At 38.9% G+C, this 22,275-nt stretch overlaps 1 protein-coding gene across 3 annotated transcripts; it reads left to right on the top strand.

The window, feature by feature from the left end:
- Positions 1 to 5,218: 5,218 nt before the first annotated feature.
- Positions 5,219 to 12,228, top strand: LOC149662019 (uncharacterized). Of its 3 annotated transcripts, XM_089842393.1 has the most exons (3): positions 5,219 to 11,451; positions 11,513 to 11,585; positions 11,653 to 12,228. In XM_089842393.1, the coding sequence occupies exon 1, from the start codon at positions 5,219 to 5,221 to the stop codon at positions 5,717 to 5,719; it is 501 nt and encodes a 166-aa protein (XP_089698519.1). In that variant the 3' UTR covers positions 5,720 to 11,451; positions 11,513 to 11,585; positions 11,653 to 12,228. The 3 variants fall into 3 exon arrangements, with proteins under 3 accessions (XP_089698519.1, XP_089698517.1, XP_089698518.1); XM_089842391.1 differs by having other exon boundaries at positions 11,513 to 12,228; XM_089842392.1 differs by having other exon boundaries at positions 5,219 to 11,585.
- Positions 12,229 to 22,275: the final 10,047 nt, after the last annotated feature.

Raw genomic sequence — 22,275 nt, 5'->3', positions numbered from 1 at the left:
GAGAATATGAACTCTCTACTCTGGCATATTTGTGTTGATAAAGATGGTAGCTCTACTAGACTTAGCCACGGTTATCTGCAGACATAGATATGCCGCTTCTTGGGCGGAAATTTTATGACCACTGAGAAACTTGTTGTCGATAACTTTTAGCCTCTCTTTAACAGTAGAAGCCGCCTGTCTTGCGGCTCTCATAGCTTCCATAAGTAATTGGGATATACCACGCTGTGATTTTCCAATGTAAGCCATGCCGTACATAATGCTCTCGTAAGCATCCAGAACAAATTGAATGTCCATATTGGCTCTCCATAATCTAAGAATGTCTTGGTTGTAGGCATTCGCGCTTACTTCCAGAGAAGATCTCTTCAAGAGAATGGTTTTTCACTTAAGATTTATTGTAACGCAATCAATATAGACCCGTTCGGTCATTTGAAGTGGCCGCAAAAACTCTTCCAATGTTTTAGGAGAATTTTCAGATGTCAGAGCCGCTATGGTTTATTCCACTTATATTCCAATGCGATATGTTCACCGTACTCCTTTGTCCAATTTCTTAAAACAGGATCGTGAACATATGTTCTCGGCGTTGGAGGCCAGATAATCCTAAAACGACAAATAGTTTCTTCTCCCCGTTTTGCCTTGCAAACATAACTAAATACCAGTCAAGAACTAATTAAAACTAGAAGCCAGACTGAGTTATTGGAAAAGAAGAAGAAACCCTCGACTTTGGTTAATAAGAAAACCGGAAAAAAAAAGTTGTAATATCTTCACCTCCGATTATAATTGATTGGGACGATGAAGATTTTTAAAAATAAAATATTGTAAAAAAGAAATAGACACTTTCATTGCTTGTTTAATAAAGAATAAGTTTATTTATTTTGAAACCTAGTACAGGTTCTCACTTTTTACGTTTTTTTTCACGATTACATTTGACTTCCTTGACTCTCGGAAAAATCTTTAAAAATAAGATACCTGGAGCTTTCGTGCCCCTGGATTAAAGAAACTTCGACCGACGCCATTCTCGTTTTTGAAAAGTAGGCTTAACTTAAAAAAGGCGCGCTTCCTTTTAATTGGTCGAAATGAAGTTGCGCAGTTTGCGTTACATAAATAGTTGCGAAACGCAACTTTGTCTTCGTGAATACGAACCAAACGCAAATTTTTTTCAGACACAAAATTTCCGCAATTTAACGCAACTTGGATTGCTTTCATGAATTTGGAACCAAATCGGAACTTTAATTGTCACTGGCGAACAATATAGCGCCAAAATAAAGAGTTAAATTTTTTTACTAATCTCCTCGACACAAGGGATCTGACGGTCAAGTCATCATGCGTGATGACTTAATTTTTAAAAAAAAATTAACCCTTTATTTCGACAGTATATTATTGACGAGTAGCCTTTAAAAGGGCTGGTTTTTTTTCTTTGCCAATGCTCAGAATCTGTCCCTTAAGCAGGGTTGGGTTTTTTCGTCCAAAACTAGGTTTTTCCCAGGAAAAACTGTTAAAACTCTTACAACACAGACATAAGACATCCTATATCCCAGGCTTGTCCTATAACTATTAACTATATTGAAAGTTATTTAAAATTAAACTTAATTTATTGACAGTTAATTTTAAAAATAATTAAAAATACTATCTGTGCGGTTCGCATCCTAATCGTTCATAGTAGAGATACAATTTTCCAAAAAAAAAGTAAAACTAAAGAATATTACAGATTTAAGAGTCTGAAACGATAAAATGCGCCTTGTCTTTCCTATTTTGGAAAGGAAAATTTTAATACCAGTTCGCCACCGGAAAATATGGGGAAAATAGGTTTTATCCAGGACGGTTTTAACCGGTTTAAACCGTGGTTAAACTGAGGCATAAGCCTGCATAACTGAGGCATTGGCCAACGTCGTTACCGCCTCAGCCACTTTTGCTTGGGACGCGGCTATATATTCAAGGGCTTTCCTCATGCCTCCATATTCTATATATATTGGGTCTCACCCAAATGCTCCGCTGCCCTAGGGCGTTTTGCGGCTTTCGGCCCTTCTCTCTTTTCCTGCCTCATTTAATTCTATAAATTTGTTCTTGTTAGTAAATGTCAGGATTAGCCCAAATTATTTGCTATATAAAAATACATTTTGCAGAATCTGCAACGGAGTTTGGCACAAAACCCATTTCATCGTTTCCGCTAGATTCTCCACCGGAAATCTCGCGGCGGGTTGGAGTAGTAATGGTTGGTTCTCCAACCTCCATTGTGACAATCGGTGCCACATCAACCTCGAAGTTGTCACCTAACGGAACACATGACGAGGTGGATTCCTTCGAGGAACCGTTGTCCGCAGGAGAACGGAGGGATGAAGTTGATGGGGTAGGAACTTCGGGGAATCCAACGTCAATAACAGACTCTAGGCCCGTGACCAACCCTTTGCCAAAAATTTGGATGAGCCTCCCTTTTAAATCCGTAATGGATTCCGGAGGTGGCCCACCACCAGTCTTGCCAATATTGGCCTTAGAGGCTTTGACTTTTACATGGGATTTCCATGCCGTAAAGCACTAACGGAGTTATTATGTTAAAATTTATATTAAAATGTATTTAAATTAACATACCTTCTTCCACTTTTCAACATTTTTCGTCGCCCCAACTCCGCAACTATTTAATTGGGAGGCTAAGTCCTCCTACATGGCCTCGTACTTAGCCCTACTAAATGTAGCGCTAAATTTCATGTCTACAAAATTTCTATGAGCTTCTAAAAACTCCACGTAAATTAATTGTTGCTTGGCGTGTACTTTAACACCCATTTTAAATTAATGTTCAAGTGAAATTTAAAAATAGATATTTTTAAACCGAAAAAGAAGCTCGTGTTTGTATCTTAAGAAAAGAAATCGAAACAGAGAAAATTTTCTTTGTATTGAATATATTCCCTATACAAAGACCTGTTTCCCAAATTTTCCACTCCTTGAGAAAAACCAAAGTGTCCATCCCTTCAATTTGAAAGCGCGCCTAATAAAACTGACCAATAAAGAAGAAGTGGGCGTGGAAAAGTACCACATGTAGTCTCACGCGATGGAAAATAACAACACGTGGCTTAAGAGGAAGTGACGTCCATTTGGATTGAGAGAAAATTTTCGAAGTATCCGAATGACGATAAGGTTGGAGAATACGGTTTTTTCGGTCCACTCCGAATGAGGCCGATCCGAATCATAAGGATTCGGAGTGATCCGAATGATTTTCGATTTTTAGAGAATAGGGTCCCAGGAGCCAATGCATATTGAGGTAATACGATACGGAAACGTCAATTGACGAAATCTCCGGTCTTAGATCAAATCGGATGACGAATCCGATGTGGATAAAACGTACCATCTCCTTAAAAAAATGAATAAAAACATTGTAACCCTCAATAGAAATTAACTAAAAAGAGAGATTCTCCCGAGGGTCATTAAAATAGAATTAAAGACAACTTATTGTTTAATATCCAAAAATAGAAGAAGACTCTTCTAAACTATTTATTAATCAATTTTGACCTGAACTTGTTCTTACTATATTAACGAGTTAACTGAACAAAACGCTCTGTCCGAAAGCTGACTACGGAAAGAAAAAATAAACTTGAAAAAATCACAGAAGATTTGAAAAGGAGGAGCATGTAACATGGAGGCATATATACCCTGCCAGATCCAAGGAGTAGAAACTCCAAGGAATCTGGCAACCATGTTACAATCCCCCCCCTCTTTAGGAACAATTTTTATCATAACAAAGAATAACAAAAATGAAATAAAAAACGGTAACCCCGAGGAACCCTGAATGTTTTGGCAGGGGTTTAAAATTGAGTATTTAACAGTTTTTTTTCATTGCTTGCTTTCTGATAGTTTGTTTTCTTTTTGAGTCTTTCGAGCAATCCTGCGGGCTTCCCTTCGTTCTTCTGCTTCCTTGCTTCTTTTCCCCGGGCAGTCGGACACTACATGGTGTCCTACTTTACGACACCTCCAGCATACTACTGTAGTTCAGATCAACGGATGTTTTGCTTCGGGTATTTTGGACGGAATTCGTAGTTTAGAGATGGTCACTTTTCGGATCCATCCTATGGATCCGAATCTTTCCCAGTTTTCTTGGTCCATGTCTACATCCACTTGGGGTTTCCATTGTTTGGAAGGAGTAAGTGGGAGCGGAGTAGGAGGTGCGTTGATTGATAAAGGTTCTTCCGTAATGGAAGCAGAATGTTCAAGGACGGATGCCCTAAATTTTTGATAAACCATTACGGGTTCGTATCGACCCGGTTGGCGCGGTGGCAACGTCAGGTAAGGTGTAAGGGAATGGATCTGAGTCCACTTCCTGTCGAGGAACTGTGTCCACTGATTCAGAGTGAGAGCTCTGACTGGCAAGATTAGAGGGTGAATTGCTAAAGCCCTCTCCGGCAGGATTGATTAAGTCTTTAAGTTCTTCCTTTGGGACATCTATAATCAATGAATCTTCGTTCTCGAAGGGACAGTTTTCCGCGGTATGCCCTTTCGAATAACACAGTGAGCAAGCATGTTTAGAGTTTAAATAACGATTGGGCATTGTAACGGCCACATCGCAAACGCGAAATGGCGTTACCCCTGGTAGGCCGTTGCTCCTCATAACGCTAAAATTAGCGAGCTTGGGTTGGCAGCGGAACGAGCATACGCTTGTAAAACTACCAGGGCGGTCTAGAAAGTTCTATTGCACCGCGCAACTGTCCTCGTCGGAATCCCTGCAGAGACTTAACCCCTTGACCAAAAGTCAAAGGGGAAGGAACCCTTATACCCGACTCGAGACCCTGTGTCTATAAAAGAGGGGCCGGGGACCAGGAGGTTATCTTTTGGCTGCTCACCAAAGAGAGAGCTCTTCCATTTTTATTTTGTTAAATTGTATACTTTAGTTTTTAAATTAAAAAGATGACTGGGTGAGTTGAAATAAATTATTGTATTGAAACAGTGCTGTATTACTCTAGGGTAAGCCTACCAGTTTTGTGGGGCTTACAAACTGGCGCCCAACGTGGGGCTTTGAGAACATAGAGTAATACATGTACTCAGTTTAATTTTTCTCTAAGTTTAACTTAAAAGAGTGTTGTGGTCGCGAGCCGATTTAGTTGATTGAAAGTTAGTTTAGTTCAGAAATTAGTGATTTTAGTATAGTGATACCACTATATTGAATTATGCCGGAAACTAGATCCGGGCTTCCGCTAATAATGGTGAAGGCACTGAGTCCGGAGACCCGGCTCAGTGAATGAGCCAACTTATTAGTGATGCCTTGCGTCAAGCCTTTCAAGGTTTTGTCTCAGGTAGTGGGGTAGCTAGTGCTGGAAATCCAACGCAAACACCTCAGGTAAGGTTGCGAGTAGACGCTCCAACCTATTTAGGACCCGCAGATGAGAAATCTCCGATGGATTTCCTCGAGGCTCTTCTGCGGTATCAATCAGCGACCGGCTATAGTGATAAGGATATCCTTTTTCACGTGATCCCTTTGTCTTTACAAGGGCCGGCCGATCGCTGGTTTAAATTTGTGGGGGGTTCAGCCGCTTTCAAAAACCTTTCGGAATTCCGAGATTGTTTTAGAAAAGAGTATCAGGCTACTAATTACTCTAGGCGCATTCAAATTGAGTTGGATAACCGAACTAAAGGAGAAAATGAACCATTGACTCAGTACATCCATTGTTTATCGGAGTATTCTCACCGATTAGAAACACCGGAGTCTGAGTCGGTACAAATTCAGCGAGTCCTACGGTAGTGTCATCCGACATACCGTAGAACGCTAAGGGGGAAGGCTTTCGCTACCCTTGCTGAATTCCCCCACCGTCAATGGCGGAATCCTTAGAACCTGGTTTGGCATATGGGGAAAGCGCTACATTTGAGCAATTGCATCAATCGGTTAGTAAAGCCGTCACTATGTCTGTTTCTGCGGATGCAAATGCATTTGCGGAAAACCAGGTGGGAGTAGGATTGGCAGCCTTGGATCCGTACTCTTATTTTAGAGTACAGAGACAAGTGATGAGCGCTATTTATGACGTCGATCAAAGAGTTTTTAGGGGCGCTGACTCGTACGGAGCTAGAGTCCTGATGGTATCCCCATTGTAAGAGCACATTTTCGTCAAAAACTTCAAGGCGAAAGACTTCTTCATCCACGAACGGTTGTAGATAAATTTTGATATCGAAGGCACCGTTGAGTTTTTCGAGTGACTATTGTAACCCTCCGTAGAATAATTTAACTAAGGGAGAAAGCTCCCGAGGGCCATTAAAAAGAATAAAGACAACTTAGGTTAAATATCCAAAATTAGAAGAATATCTTCTAAGACTTTATTAATATAAAGTAAACCAAAACGGGATAAACCAAACTTAACCGTACACTTTACAGTTACACACAAAAGAACAACCTCTCTGTCTGAGAGCTGACTACTGACTATCTTAACTAAAAATCACGGAGATTACGCTATGAGGAGGAGCATGTAACATGGAGGCATAACACCCTGCCAGATCCAAGGAGTAGAAACTCCAGGAATCTGGCAGCCATGTTACACTATCTTGAGAAAAGGTTGCCTGATATTACGTAAACTTTTAATAGATAGAGTCGGTGTAGATCCGTTTCGATGCGGGGCGGTGACAATGCCAGGGGTTTGTAGTCACGTGTATCGGAAAACCTTTCTAAAAAAAGATACGAAAGGTATAATACCCAAGAATTTATACCGCCTTAAAGAAAATCTCTCTCTCGTGGCGATTGAATGGTTAGTATGGTTAAGCAATAAAAACATTCCTATTCAATCGGCGTATACGGGGAAAGAAGCTAGAGTCCTTAATATGAAAGTAGACGGGATGTACAAGAATGAAGTGTTGGAATTTTTCGGATGTTGGTTCCAGGGGTAAAAACGTTTGCTTCACTTTACATAGACATAAACCTATTTCGGGTGATCCATGCCAAACTTTAAATACTAGATGGATCCGTACAATGAAAGTAATTAATAGACTGAAATCGAAAAATATTATAAAATTGACCACGATCTGGGAATGCGAGTGGAATTTAGAAAAATAATCCCGAAATTAACGATTTTCTATCGAACGAGAACTTATTAACTAAATTTAAAGAACCCTTGAATCCTAAAGATACTTTTTTCGGAGGTCGAGTAAATACCTTGAAAACATTCCACGAAAGGAGGGGTACCGAACAGATTCATTATTTAGATTTCCCATTTATATATCCCTATGTAAATAAATTTAAAAGAACGTGTTATGTCACCCCAAAATATAACTCGAGAATACACCCTACATTTTTGAATTTGAAGGGTTACTAAAATGCAAAGTTTTGCGGAGAGTTATTCGAATTATTATTAAATCCCGAAATTCAAGTTAGAAGTATTATGACTATAAACGAAAAGGCGCTTCTAGTAAAATATATACCTACCGAAGGATGCGAAATTGAACACAAACACACGAATGTTGTAGTAGTCGCCTCATACACTACAGCAATGGCGAGGCTACATTTACTCGAGTCTTTAGAACAAGTTGGTCAAGCCTGCTACTATTGCGACACTGACTCATTACTGTATTTATCAGAGAGTATGCAGCCAGTATGGCATAGAAGATGGCGGCCACTGTTAAGTCGGAGGAGCCGTGTTTTTTTACGCTCTCGTCTTTTTTTGGTGGGGATATTATTTAATGATATTTTTTCATAAATTAAGAAAAGAAATTATTTCACAGTAATGGCAAATTTAATTCTGAGTGTAATAAAACTAATAAAAATTAATAATATAATGTCTGCAAACTTATTAATTAATATACAAAAATTATATATATACACCCAAATCAATATTTTCAAATTTAAATTCAATTGGTTTGATAACCATATGGTGTGGTAGTATAATCAGGGAAAACTCTGACTTTGTCGACGACTACTTGATATATTTTTGTTTGATCTATTGTAATGAGGGTATGATTGGGCAGGCGACGTATTTGGGGGCCAATGCGTACTTGGATAGAATTCATTTCAGGTTGTTTACGTCTAATAATTTTTTCATAATGTCAAAATTTACATGATTCTCGGTTGATGAATTTAAGTAGAATCCCTTAACTTTAATTATATAGGTAACTTTTTCTGTTGCGGGATCGTAAATGTTCATGGAATAGTTTTTTGCGCCTGCACTCCCGAATTCACAAATATATGCGTCTTTACCGTAGGGTTCTAGATCATTTTTTAATTCGCCAAGATAATCACCCGTTGGGAGTATAGGGACGCCATCTGGTGAAAGGTAGATCAGGCTATCGGTATCCATATAAAAACAGAGGTCACCTACCTTCTCGAGATGTTTTGAAAGATGAAGGCGTGCCATAGTTGTTGTATAACAGGCTATGACGACATTAGTGTGTTTATGAGCCATCTCATTCTCGGCAATGTCTTCTGATTTAACTAAGATGGTGTTGTCATTTAAAGTCATGAGACTTTTTACTTCTTTATCGGGGTTGAAGATCAATTCATATAGAGTCTTGGCGTCTTTTATAATGTCTGTTGTGGCGTGTCTAGTTTTCTGTCCAAATTTCCCCCTAAAAGAGTTAAGCATAAGCTTACTGAGGCATCTCAACCGTTCTTTCTTTTCAATTTTATCTATATCTAGATCTATCCCCTCAACTTCTTTGTAGTTCCTGACATAGTTTTCTTTGTCCTCCTGGGTGATACAATCGGCAGGGAAACCACTAGCCAGAGTTTTGTACTCTAAAAAGGCGTTTACGTAGTCTTTAAAAAGACCGCCTTGTTTAGTCTTTGTGTTGTATTTCGTTATTTTGTACGACCAGGCTTCATACATGCGCGTGATTTTGTATCCTCGCTCTACGGCGTATCTCAACTCGTCGGTAACCCAGGTACCCCGCAGCTCTCTCTGATCAGGTGTGTGTGAACAGTGACCTTGAAATTGAGTTTTACAACAGGTGTAACATAGGGGAAAGGTGAGCTTACCATTTATCCGAGCGGGTAAAACCGGATGTATGAGATTTTTAGCCGGAAGTACATCGCGCTTGAGAAGGCCATCAAAAGAGAAGATATCGGGGAAATTGTCTAAAATAATTTGAGGATGTCCAATAGGAATTTTACCCGTTTTGTTCACGAACGGATATAAACTGGTGAAATCAACGTAGTGCATTTTTTCTGTACCAGCTGTTTTATGATACAGTTTGTTAGCGCTACAACGACCTCCAAAGAAAGCATCACGTGGGTTCAATCTTTTGTCTGTTTTAATACGAATATCGTTGCGTTTTAAAAAATCATTTATTTCGGTGTTATTTGTTTTGTCCTGTTGCCACTCGCATTCCCATTTGACATTCACTTTGTAGTGGAGGGCTTCTAGTTTGCAAATTTTTTCTCGGTTTTTGTGTACCTCGTATTTAATGTTTGAGTGGGGTCGCCATGTAAAATCATGTTTCTGTTTATAGGGAAGTGAACTTTACAGCCATGATAGTAGCATCCCATGAATTCGAACACTTCTTTGTTTGTGGGGCAATAACCATCTACCTTTAGGGTTTGGATTTTAACCTCCTTACCTCTAAAAGAGGATTGAATAAGAACGTTTCTCTCATGAGACGTCCATTCTAGCCATTCAATAGCGCCAAAAGATTGATTTTCGCCAAGTCTGTAGTAGTTTGATGGGATGATGCTAATGGTGTTGGATTTGAGATAATTTTTACGATAGACATAGGAACAAACGCCTGGGAGGGTAACTGAGCCGCAATTAAATGGGTCTACGCTAGTAACTTTAAGTAGGAGTGACCGAAAGGTTAAACACCCCAAAAATAAGAGTAGAGTGTCATTTTCGCAATAATGATAAAGCTCATTTAAAAAATTAAAGCCTTTACCCTTAAGGACTTCTGAAGTGTGCCATTTTAGGCAGGAGTCGCATGTTTTTTCACGTCCATGACAAACAGTCGGACCTATACATTTAAAGCAAAAGTCATTGCAATTATGAGATTGAACACGCCAGTAAGGTGTGAGGCACTTTTCGCAAAAGTGTTCGTGACTAAACAATGGTTTTAAATTTGTTATGACGTTATAGTGATTATTCTCATTAAGTAGAAAGAGGCGTGGTCTGGTATCTGTGGGGTCGTTTTTGCCTAAAATTAGAATTGGAACTCTGTTTTCGAATTTATAAACAAATATAGAATAGGAGGATAAATAAACTTTAAATTTCTGGAATGAATCGGGGGTACCACATTCTGGTACAGCGACTCCAGCCTTTTAACACAGATCTAAAGAGGGTGTTTTTTGAGTTGTGAATCGGGGGACTGTTTCTGATATGTTCTTGTAACGGTTTTTTTTAACTCGGTGTTGTTTTTGTTGTTCATGTAGACACGATGAGCGACTGTAACACAAAGGGCACGTGCTAAACAGAGATTATCAGTGTTTGGGATTCGTCGAATCCCCCTTCGATCCTTTGAAAAAATACTGAATGGCTTGAGTTGACGACGATTAGAACGTCCATACCCTTCTGGTATTCTGCCTACACTAAATATCATTTTTATGGGTCCTTGAAAAAAATGTTCGATCTCATCATCATAAAGTAACTCGGCTAGTTGGTCAAAGAGGAAAGAAGGGTCTACTTGATCTAGTCTTTTAAAGGATAATTCAAGTTCCGAACGACAGTTTATACCCAGACTTCGTAAAGTTATTTGCACGTAATCTGTTGCTCTGTATTCGCTTAATACGTGTTCCGTAATAGTACATATACTATCCACCGGATCATCACTTTTATTTAGAGTTATTTCCCTGCCATACATATTAAAATGTTCAAAAAATCTCTCGCTCTGCTCTAGAATTTCGCAAGAGGGTACATAGGTCAAGGTTACTATTGTGTAATTTATTTACTCCTCAACTGTCAGGTACACAAAGGTTGTCAGGAATTCGTCGGATCTTGGAGATAAAAAAACTGCTTATTGTGCTATTTATCTTATTGGTCTTGGGAGTGCTGGATTTCCTTAATACCCGGTTTCAAAAACTTACATAAAAATACGCTTATAATCGAAGAAGGAAGGGGGTTCTTCAACAATGACCTTAGGTCTTTGAAGATGTTAGGAAAATATTTCGTCAATCAATCAATCAAATATTGACAGGTCTAGCTAAGGAATGTGGGTAATAATAGATGAATAGGTCAGGTTTACTATTGTGTTATTAATTTACTCGTCAGCTGTTATGGAGGCAAGTACAGAAAGGTTGTCAAGAATTCGTCGGATCTTGGAGGTTAACCCCCAAAAACTACTTATTGTATTCTTTATATTATTGATTTTGGGAATGTTAGAATTCCTTAATCTTTGGTTTCAGAACTTTGACATAAAAATACGCCTACAGTCTAACAATGGAACAGTCAAGGACAATAGATATTTCGCGATAGCTACGTAGGAAATTTAGTATAAAAACCCTAGAACTCGAGAGAGGAGAGTATCATTACTCGTGAAGACCTTAAACGTGCAACATGGAAAATCAAGAAGCTGGTAAGAGGAAGATTGGCGTAACTAACGAACGAAAAATCAACGGTAGATTCCACATTTCTAGAGAGTTGTTCCTGACAACGGGATTCGTGAACGGCACCCTTGACCCCGAGATTCGCTTATGTAGGAAGCAGTCGGTAAAAAGTTTCGCCATTTTAACAAGTACCTGGGAGAAGTTGATACCCAGACTATCCGTATTAGCAGGCTGGACGGCGGGCCACGAAACCAATAACTTTGAAATCGTTTTGAACGATAACGCAAATGAAAAAACAACTGTTGTGGCGTATCATAATACGTGTCACATTAAAGATTTACTAAATGATGATTCCACTGTTTTGGACAGTTTGGAAACGGCTACCTTGAATCGAGTTTCAAACGCCTTTAAGGAGCATCTTATTAAGTTAAGTAACCATGAAATTGTATTCACGCACATGGCTGATATTATTATAGAATTTTATAATGATATTTATGATAATTTATATGGCGATCACGATCGCATACCGTGTTTAGATGGTCAACCCGAAAAATTCGACGCAGTCGTGGGGTACTTCACCAATTTCGTAACGTCTTACCAGGTGGTAATGAAATTTAATAATGTACTTGAAGAAGAAAATCTTGAAAGTAAATTTATAATTATAATGTATTTTCGGTAATTTCTGGTCAAATAACTTATTTGAAAGAGAGAATGCACATGTTAACGCATTTTTAAATTTGTCTATTTGATAATTTGTTTTTTTGGATTGATGTTTCAAAATAAATTGAATTTAAAACTGAAAAAAATGTTCCATTTTATATAACTAATACTACACAGAAATGATTTTTTAAATTTTAAGCCTACGAAATATAAAAGTAGATATAACTAAAGTGTAGGAAAAACTATTAAACTTGTCGATTTTTTTTGATAGGAACTTATTTTAAATAAAAAGAAGTAAATAAAGTACAAAAATAAAAAGAAGTAAATAAAGTACAAAAACAATTTATTTTAAATCCAAAAAAATATTTACAGTTATTTTTTTTACAATAATCCCTCCCCCACTCAATCGATTGAGAGGGTTTGCACGAGTGTACGGAACCCCTCGAACATCACATCGTCCCGGCCCTCGTACACTCGTGCATGGCCCGCGGGGACTTCTAGAAAACGCACCCGGCGGTACGTCAACAACTGCGCAAGTTCCTGCGTGACTCTGTTGGGAGAGAGAAAGAGAGGAAGGTTAATAAATAAAGTATTGGATAACAAAAACTAATAAAAAAAATTAACTCACCGGAACCCGCGACAGTTGAGGGCCAGGAGGCTAAAAGAGAAAAATTAAAATTTAGATACACGAAACATAAAATGATGCATGAAAACTTACTCGTGGGGTATAAAAACGCAGTTGTTATACACGACCTGCCGTACTTGATTAAGCAGGTCGTGCATAAAAGCGTCATTCTCCACGACCTCGGCTAGTCCCACCAGGAAGTTTATTATTTGATATACTAAGCTTTAAATAAATAAAAATTGTAATACCGTAGTGTAACGTAAAACAAAAGGTTCACTTACAAGTCCCCGTTGACGCCGGGGCATAGCTTGCCACGGATAATATATGCCCGGGAGAGGTTGATATTCTAGTTGAGGTTCGGGAGAGGGTTTGCATGGTGGTGGTGACGGGGTCCTGGCCCTTGGCCCTACCACGCAGAGTGGTCTAGGTGGCGGCGGTGTCTTGGGCCTTGGCCCTACCACTCCGCGTGGTCTCCGAGGTGGTGGCGAGGGGGCTAGCTCTAGTGACGCGATATGGTCCATCCCATTTGGGAGCTAACTTAGCTGAGAAATAAGAAGTACCATGGGACAGGGGGTGTGTGGTTTTCCATACAAACTAGCCTACATCTAAGTCCCAATCTTCCCTACGCTGATTATAATAGTATCGTTGCTTAGCTTGCATACGATCTATATGAGTCCTAACGGCTTGAACATCGGCCTGTAACTGGGTAACTCTAGTCTCTAAATTCTCTCCAACCTGGGTTAAATCAGGAGGATGGAAAGGCTCCAAAGCTATTTCCCAGGGTAAGCGAGCTTCTCTACCATGATTTAGATAGAACGGAGTGCGCCCTGTCGTTTCATGAGGTGTAGTGTTAAGAGAAAACTCTAAGAGATCAAGATTTCGTTCCCAATGGCGATGTTCGTTACCTACATAAATACCTAGCATAATGGCTATGGATTTATTGACTCTTTCAGTAGCGTTTGTTTGAGGGTGATGGGGGTAGTGTAGGTGCAAGTTATGTTGAAGAGTGCGCATGTATCTTTCCAAACCCGGGACACAAACTGCGTCCCATTGTCAGAAAGTATAGCTTTAGGGGCTCCCCAACGCAGTATAAGACTTTTGAGAGTCTTACTGACTGTCTCAGCTGTAATATTCCTTAAAGGTATTAGACGCTCCCAAATCCCAAGGTTGTTCGACAACGGTGGAATGCATTAAACCGGGTGTCTTTCGGTTACGTCCCTTATATTGCTGACACATGAGACAAGTGGCAACAAATAAGGCGACGTCCTTACGTAGTGTAGGCCAATAATATCTGAATCTAACACGTTCATAAGTGCTATCTCTACCTCTATGTCCCGCAGTCATATGTGTATGGAATAAATGTAACGCTTGTGGTCTCAAGCTAGTAGGCAGGTATATCTTACGTGGCATGTTACCATACTGTAACCATCAATGACTTCGAATAGGGGATTGATCCTATCGTTAGTCTCTAAGTCTGTCCTTAAAGTTTGAATAGGGGGATCCACTGCCTGTTCACGCGCAATATCCGCTAAATTAAAGGTATCCATGACAGGAGGCAATGGAGGAGGAATAGCGTTCTGATTAGGTCTAGGCCTAAGTATAGCTCCTAACACATAGCCTTCGGGAGGAATATCTCTAGATAACGCGTCCGCGACCACGTTTTCTACTATCTTACGATATTCTACATTAAATTTATAAGTCTGCAGATACATGATCCAACGTAATATGCGATATGAAGGGTCAGTGCGTGTGTACAGCCATTGTAGAGCTTTATGATCAGTGATCACTGTGAAGTCCTTCCCATCTAAGAAATGCTTGAATCGATTAATAGCCCAAAATATAGCTAAGCATTCTTTCTCATATGTGGAATAATTCTTTTCCGCTGCATTAAGCAGGGTAGAAGCGTAAGCTATAGGGTATTCTACATTTCCCTCTTTTTGACTAAGCATAGCGCCCAAACCAATATTGCTAGCATCTGTGGTTAGGTACGTATGTTTACTGGGATCATAATGGTAAACAGGATGCTCATTCGCATGTACTATAGCGGCTTTTAATTTTAAGAAGGCTTCTTCACATTGCTCACTCCAGACCCATTGGATGTTCTTACGCTTAAGACGGTATAAGGGAGCTACTATCTCCGCATAATGGGGTACAAACCTACTATGCCATCCCGTAAAGCCTAAGAAACGCGACAGAGACTTAACATCGTAAATACCGACGTTTAACGCAATTATAATATTGAAATCTTATACAATTAAGTTAAATTTAAGAAAACAAAGCACTACTTTCAAAGTCTAAACTTTAAAAACACGACGATAAGAGAAGGCGAAGTAACGGGCAACGAGAGGCAAACATTTAAATGGCAAAAATTAACAGTAAGCCAAGGCTTAGCGCAATTTCACCGCCTTAAAAAAAGTGCCAAGTGTAGAAATAGATTGTGGGACAATAAAAAGGTGGAAAATTATGATATTAGGCTTATATTTAAGCTTGAAACCTACTTTATATTATATTTAAAATTCATCCATCAGCAAATCCTCAAAAATATGAAAATGACCACGAAAAAGAACCCACTCTCAAATTTTTTCCCCTTAAAAAAAATGGCGGCCACAAACGGGGTGAAAAAGGCGAAAAGAGCTATCCAAATGACGATTTGGCCGGCCATTTGGCTTGCCAAATGTTTGGATAGGGTTTGAACCAAATGAAAAGGGATTTGGAGTTACAGAATACGGATTAGTGTCATTTGGGGATGAGCCGACCCCAAATCCAAATCATTTGGATTAGGAACGATCCAAATGTAGTTAGAGAATAGGGTCCCTGGTCTACTCTAGCTAGTATAAGTCTAGTATGGGGAAATTTTAACGGCAAGGTAAATGATAAATTAGTCTGAGGGTTAACGCTAGAAGAAGCTAGGATATAAGAATTAGGAGGGATTTTGAAACCGCAAGAAGGGGACCCTCTGCTATCCTCCTTGCTATCTAGTTTCCCATTTTCTTCTTACTAGGTTGCGGTGCCTTGGTTTTAGAAGGGGAAGATGGTTTTTCTCTCTTAAAGTGCGGACAATTAGGTCGGATATGTCCCGCTTTCCCACATTTGTGACATACCAGTCTAGAGCTACTAGACGTGGCGGACATACTATGTGAACTATCACTTTTGGACGAACTAGATTTTACTTTGGCCTGACGAGCCCTGTTTCGTGATTCTACAGTCTGCGCATGTAAGCTTAACTCAGAAATGGTGTTGTAATTTCTTTGTAAGTACACACTAATGTCAGGATCTAAGTTTTTCTCCAATAAGGGAAGTAATTCCAACTCCCCGTAAGGATTACGTAAGGCAAAATTCATATTTTGCACGCGTTCAATAAACTGAGCGACACTTTCGTCCTGACCTTGTTTTGTAGTGACTAACTCAGTCCTCATAAACCGTTGTTTATCTTCGGACATGAAGTAAGCCTGAAATCTTAACTTAAAATTAAGTAATGACATTTCCTCCTCCATCTTCTCCTGCCGATACCATACACGTGCTCCATCTACCATTAAAGTAGGCATTAATCGTAAAAGATCAATGTCGTTTAATGAATGTAGCAATTGAAAACCATCCAATTGATACAGGAAATTGGCAGCCTCTGCACAATTACCGTTGAATCTAAAATCAGGTTTTATTACCCTAACACCTTGTGACATAGTTGAAGCTGCAGTAGCACTCAAATTGTTAGTGGCGTTAGAAGCTACATACGTATATACTAAATCCGTTAATTCGGTAAGTCTAGCACTTAACCTGGCATACGATGGATCGGGTGCCGGAACAGGAAAAAATGGATTAATAGGGGTTGAATTTAAAGGTCCATAGGAAGCTACGGAACCCTGACCCACTACTGGTAAAGTTCCTTGAGGAACAAAGTATGAAGGACCAGAAGATGTCGGTTGGCCTAACACTGAGGAACTGTTCGAAATAGGTGATATTTTAACAAAAGGATTTGTGGAAGGATAACTGCTTGCGGTAGCCACAGGCTGTTGTCCTAACACTAACGTGGTACTTGTTATAGGCCTAGTGTTCACAGTCACATGAGAGCTTGGTACACTAACATTGGCATGCGTATTAGAATTAGGTTTTGAAAAACCCACGCCCACTACAATAAGCTGCATCGTACTATCCAAATTCCAGGCTTTGTTACAAATAGATAAAAATAGAAACGTGTCAATCGTTTGTTAAGAGATATAATGAATGCCTAACAGATAACACGATTTCTAACATTCACGCCACATTTCATAATGGTTTATCCAAGTGATTTATTACCCAAAGAAATTGACAAGTTTCCTTCGTCCATTATAATAAATTTAGACAATCACTACAAAGACGGATCTCACTGGGTCAGCGTCTACTTTGATGGCAACAGACGTGGTTATTATTTTGACTCATTGGCTTTAGGGACCTTTCTCCCCTCGATTAAAGAATTTGTTAAAAGAAATTCTAGATAATGGTCGTTTAACAAAAACAAGACTACAAAACTTGTCAAGTTCGACATGCGAACTATATTGTATTGCTTATATAATACAGAGAACAAAAAGAAAGAGCCACAAATCATTCATGAAGCAGTTTGGACGAGATGGTTTGAAAAATGACATCATTGTGACAAACATGTTGAAACGCGCCCGTAAAGAATAACTTAATCTTTTTGTTAAAAAATACTCTTTGTATTCTCTTTTGTATTTTTAAAAATTAAATGCGTCACCTTTTTTAATACTATTTTCTTTTATTGCATATATTAAGGAATGTGGAGGGGGGTAGGAATGTTTGGAATGTGAGAGGGGATGTAAAAAAAGGGGGGAATGTTTGGCAGAGGTATAAATCGGATATTTCCATAATCATTTTCATTCCTCATCATACTCAGAGCTGCAAAGATATCGTACTTTTAACTCCTGGCCTCAAGACGGAAACTATATAAAAAATTTAAGCAGAGCAGGATTTTATTCCCTACATACCGACGATCTAGTACAGTGCTTCGAATGCGATGGAATATTATTAGCATGGAAACCCGATGATAATCCCTACGAAGAACATTTAAAACATTTCCCCAAATGCAACTTTATTAGAGGACGCCTGACAAAAAATATACCCTTCAGTTTTGATGAAACAGAAACATACACCAGAAATATAAATAACGACATTAAAACCGAGGAAGAAACACCTGAAAAACCCATGGAAAAAACCGAAGAACTTTATCATACCTTTAAAGTTAAAACTAAAGATCTCGAAAGATTAGTTTTGGAACTCTACGTTAGAAAACAACTTAACGCTTTGTATATCAAAGAACAACTTAATGCCTTGCGTAAGATTTAAAAATAATATTAAAATTTATCTTCTTCCTTAGGAAGATAGAAGAAATTATTTTAGAATAAATCAAATACATTTTAAAATGAAAATTGAAAATGTATCTTTAATATTAAAACCTATACTTTTAAAGAAAATAAATAACTTTGCACTTTATATCATGGTCTTCATTTATATCTTTAAATAATATCCCCACCAAAAAAAAAGACGAGAGCGTAAAAAAACACGGATCCGCCGACCGTGTTAGGTCACCCCAAAATATTACTCGAGAATATACCCGACATTTTTGAATTTGAAGTGTTGCCCCGTCTACTATTGCGAAACTGACTCATTACTAACGGAGACCCTTTATTACATACGTGAGAGTATTTGGGACAACTTAAGGTGGAAGGTCGCACTTTAAATCGGGCGTTTTTGAAAACTAGATGGCGCTGGAGGGCCACCGGAATGCTCATTATAAATGCAAATAATTATGAAAAGTACCGTCCTTTTTCAAACCAATGATCTGTAAAAGTGTCTCGAGTCTATTTATAAATTTAACATTGTCACCTTTCATTGGGAGAAGTCTTAAAAAAGGCGTGGTCTCTCCCTGTTAAGTTGCTATAGCTTTTACTAACTACCAAGAAAATCTCGCTTTGACGAAAGGAATGTAAGGGTAAATACCAGGTTATCTTGGAAAAATAATATAATACTATGATGTCTATCCTACTATCCATTCCTCGTAATTGAAAACATGGGGTCTGGGGATGAGAGTGACTCTCACTCTACGCCTGAAGCGATTGACTAATTTTAGGCTTAGAAAAGCATTATGCTTCAGGGGTATTGCAAATACAAATAGAACTATCCTTTGTCAGACAGGGCAGGGTGTGTAAAAATTGTCCAACTCGAGTTTTTCCTGTGGCTTTTGCTATACTCGCTTGATGTAGGAATTGAGGGAACTTGAAAAGCTGAGGCCTGTGAATACATAATGTAAAATCTCAAAGGAAAGAAAGTAGTGCAATTCAATTCCGGTTGGAACCGAGTTTAGAAAAATTGAACATTGAAATAGATTTTCTGGAAAAGCACTCTTGGTTTCGTGCATCCAACAGAGTTTCAAATTTATTCAAGAAACGTAAAACAAAATAAGATAAGTGTCCTAAATGCATTGTAGTATAAGTATAATGTTCTTTGACATAACAAGTCAGTTTGATAAATTTAATCAATCAAAAACGAGGTTTCAAGAATCAGAAACCACAATGCCAATTTTATTTCTTGTGGTTTACTTCCGAAGCTTGGCATTTGTCTTGTCTTTATTATTAGTTTGTCTTTTTCTTTTCGGGCTTTTAATTACGGGAATGCTAGAAACAGCAGGTTCCCTTATTGGCATTGAGCGTAGATAACGCGGGTCCGCTAATTCGGGCAGCATACATAAATAAAAAAATCTTTCAAGTTTTACGAAAGCTTTTCTCCAAAAAACCGGGTCTCTTAAAATTCTCTCTATCACGGCACCTTTTGGAGTCCAAATGATGAAGTCGCAATAGTTTCGACTAGTTATGAAAAGCTGACCTTGAATCTGATAAAAGTAATCGTGATTCCTCTTTAGGACTAGAGTTCCGTTCACCAGCTTTGAGCAGAAGTTTTTAATTTTGTCAGGGGCTTCCAATGGATTTATAAACCTGGCGCTATATGGACATTTAATTTCAATAATTCCATCATCGCCAACAAGTCCATCGGGAGAGGCGCCCAAGAATCCATGCTCGGTATCTATGAAGAACCCGGCCTTTTCTACTTTCACCCCTTCGGCTTCTTTTTTAGTTTTGTATTCGGTAAAAGCCTGGTCTTCTTTTTCTTTACCGTATGCGCATGCCACATTGGAAAACATCTTCGGGTAAAGGAGGCTCTTTACTAATTTTCCATAGCCGGTCTTGGCTTTTCTTTTGGCTATGGTACCGAAATTTGAAGCCGTTATTCTCTTGGCCCGTTGAAGGTGCCACTCTTCACTTTGAGCTTGATTTACAGTTCGTTTTTGTGTAGCGTCTTGCTCAATAAGGTCCACTTGCAAACCCTTTAAAATTTCTTCCTTTCTTCTTTCAAATTCATCTGGGGTTATGTCTGGCTTCCTCGAATTTTCTCCATAACTTGCCGAATCTCTGGTTTCAGATTCAAACAGTTTCGCTTCTTCGAAACGTTTCGAAAGCGAAGTTCTTTTGTATTTTTTCTGATTCTCCGATTTTCGAGCGTGTTTTTTGATAGCAATGCTAGGTGTCTCATTGGAGTAAGCCCGCAATAATTTTACGTGCCAGGATCGCCCTAAACTTTGTTGAAGCCCGGCTGCCGTGCATCTGGTAGGGTATGAGTTTCTCCTACTATAACACACTTGCTTGCCTCCCACAGCCTTAGCCACGAGTGACATATAGTTTTCAGCGAGATTGTTTGTTTCATTGGTAAGAAGAGAGGAAGCCAAATTTTGAGTTCGCTGAGATGCTTCGCCTAACTTCATTTCTAGGGTTTTCGTCAGTAAATTAGTGTGATCGGGTCCCGATTTGTCGCAAAAATAATCTCGGCAATTCGAATGTCGCCCAAAGGTATGACTGGGAACATTACGAATATCTCGTCTCAACCTCTCGGCGTATTTTTTGTGGATATTTATTAAGTTTTGGCTTCTGGTGCTCGCGTCTTCAACTTTAGATAGTTCCTCGTCCATTTCTGTCGCCACGTGGGAAATAGCAGCTCTCACAGCTTTTCCAATTTTTACGACCCGAGCTTTGGAAAGAGAATTTTTGTTCGTTTTGCTTATTAGGTAAAGTTTTGATCTATAGTTTTTAACCACGTGATTAGCGCACTCGCTTTTGTCAATATGTACACCATAATCCACCATTGCTCGTAACTCCGAGTACACGGAGGAATCTCCGTCTCCTATAATTGTTCTATATTGCAGGCCGTGCATTTTTACACTTTCGCTAAAACCTTCTACTAGTATATCCGATTCCATAGCTGGCGACGAACCGGTCCAGTTCAGGAAGCAACGGTGTTCCCTTACTTTTTCTCCGCGCTTGGACATGGCGCAAATACAACAATATTTGTTCCTCACCCCGATATACAATAATTTTTTGGTTTTCGCCCCAATTATACACGCAACTCCGTTTTTAGCAGTGTATCGATGTCCGTGGCTTCGATGTGACCATCCACCATCCACTATAACGCTAATGTAAGGAATGCCATCTTTTATGTCACCATTTTGTGTGGCCAGCTCTTTTTCCATTTTTCCTGCAAGTGCCATTTTTTTTTCTAAGCTTTTTGTCTATGAAGGGATATCCACACTAAGCCTGTGGCTTGTTTACAGGTGGGTCCATTTACAATGCATAGAGGGGTGGTGGCTAGCCCCTATGCCACAGCTAACCTACAGCGCCCTATACTAACTATTACCGTTAACCTCTCAATGACGTGGTCCAGAACTAAAATAATAACATAAAGCTTTATCCACTACACTTGACACTGATTTTTACCCCCTATTTAGAAAGTGATAGAACGACTTTCAAAGAGATAGAACATGTACTTACATCTCCAATCTCTCTCTCCTTTTTAAAATATGCTTGCTTGCTCATATTTTGAATGCCCATAACAGAGAAGACCTCATCCATATTGGCATAGCCCAGACAGCCTGATGGTTCAGAGTCAGCGGTTTGTTGACTTCTGTTTCAACTGCGACCTTTGGAAATGACGTAACCATTTTCTCGTCCTTGCAACAGTCGCATTTAAAAATTAGGTCCGTTATGAGGCCGTTTCTTTTTTCCTTGTGAAATTCAAACTTTCCGTTACTTGAAAATTTGCAATCATGTTTTTCAAGTTCGCGAATTTCTTTAATCAGCCATTTTATATCAACAATCCTATTTCCTGATAATTCATTTGATCGCGCTTCAATATTACGACAAACTGGAGTGGACTGCTCGTTTATCAATGGTAGAAATGAAGATTCATTTTCGCTGGAGTTATTTTTTATTTGGTCTTCAAACCAAGTGTTTGTAATTGTTTCATCACTATTTTCCCTCCTCGACTTTGGTGTTGATTCAATATTTTTTAAAGCTACCTCTTCCGATTCCACTGATGTGAGACCAAGAGCGCTAATTTCAGGCATTTCAGCATTTTCCGCTGATAATGTACTAGTTTCAGCATCACTGGGTCAAGGAAAATATTAATAATTAATATTATGTTATTAGTGCACATCCTAAATTTTATTATTTTACTTACAGCTTCTTCATTC

The sequence above is a fragment of the Phalangium opilio genome, unplaced genomic scaffold, assembly GCF_054372755.1.
Source record: "Phalangium opilio isolate 3A_F unplaced genomic scaffold, DU_Popi_V2 ptg000064l_1, whole genome shotgun sequence".
Lineage (NCBI taxonomy): Eukaryota > Metazoa > Arthropoda > Arachnida > Opiliones > Phalangiidae > Phalangium > Phalangium opilio.
The sequence above is the reverse complement of the archived record's forward strand: the minus strand, read 5'-3'. Positions and strand labels throughout refer to the sequence as shown.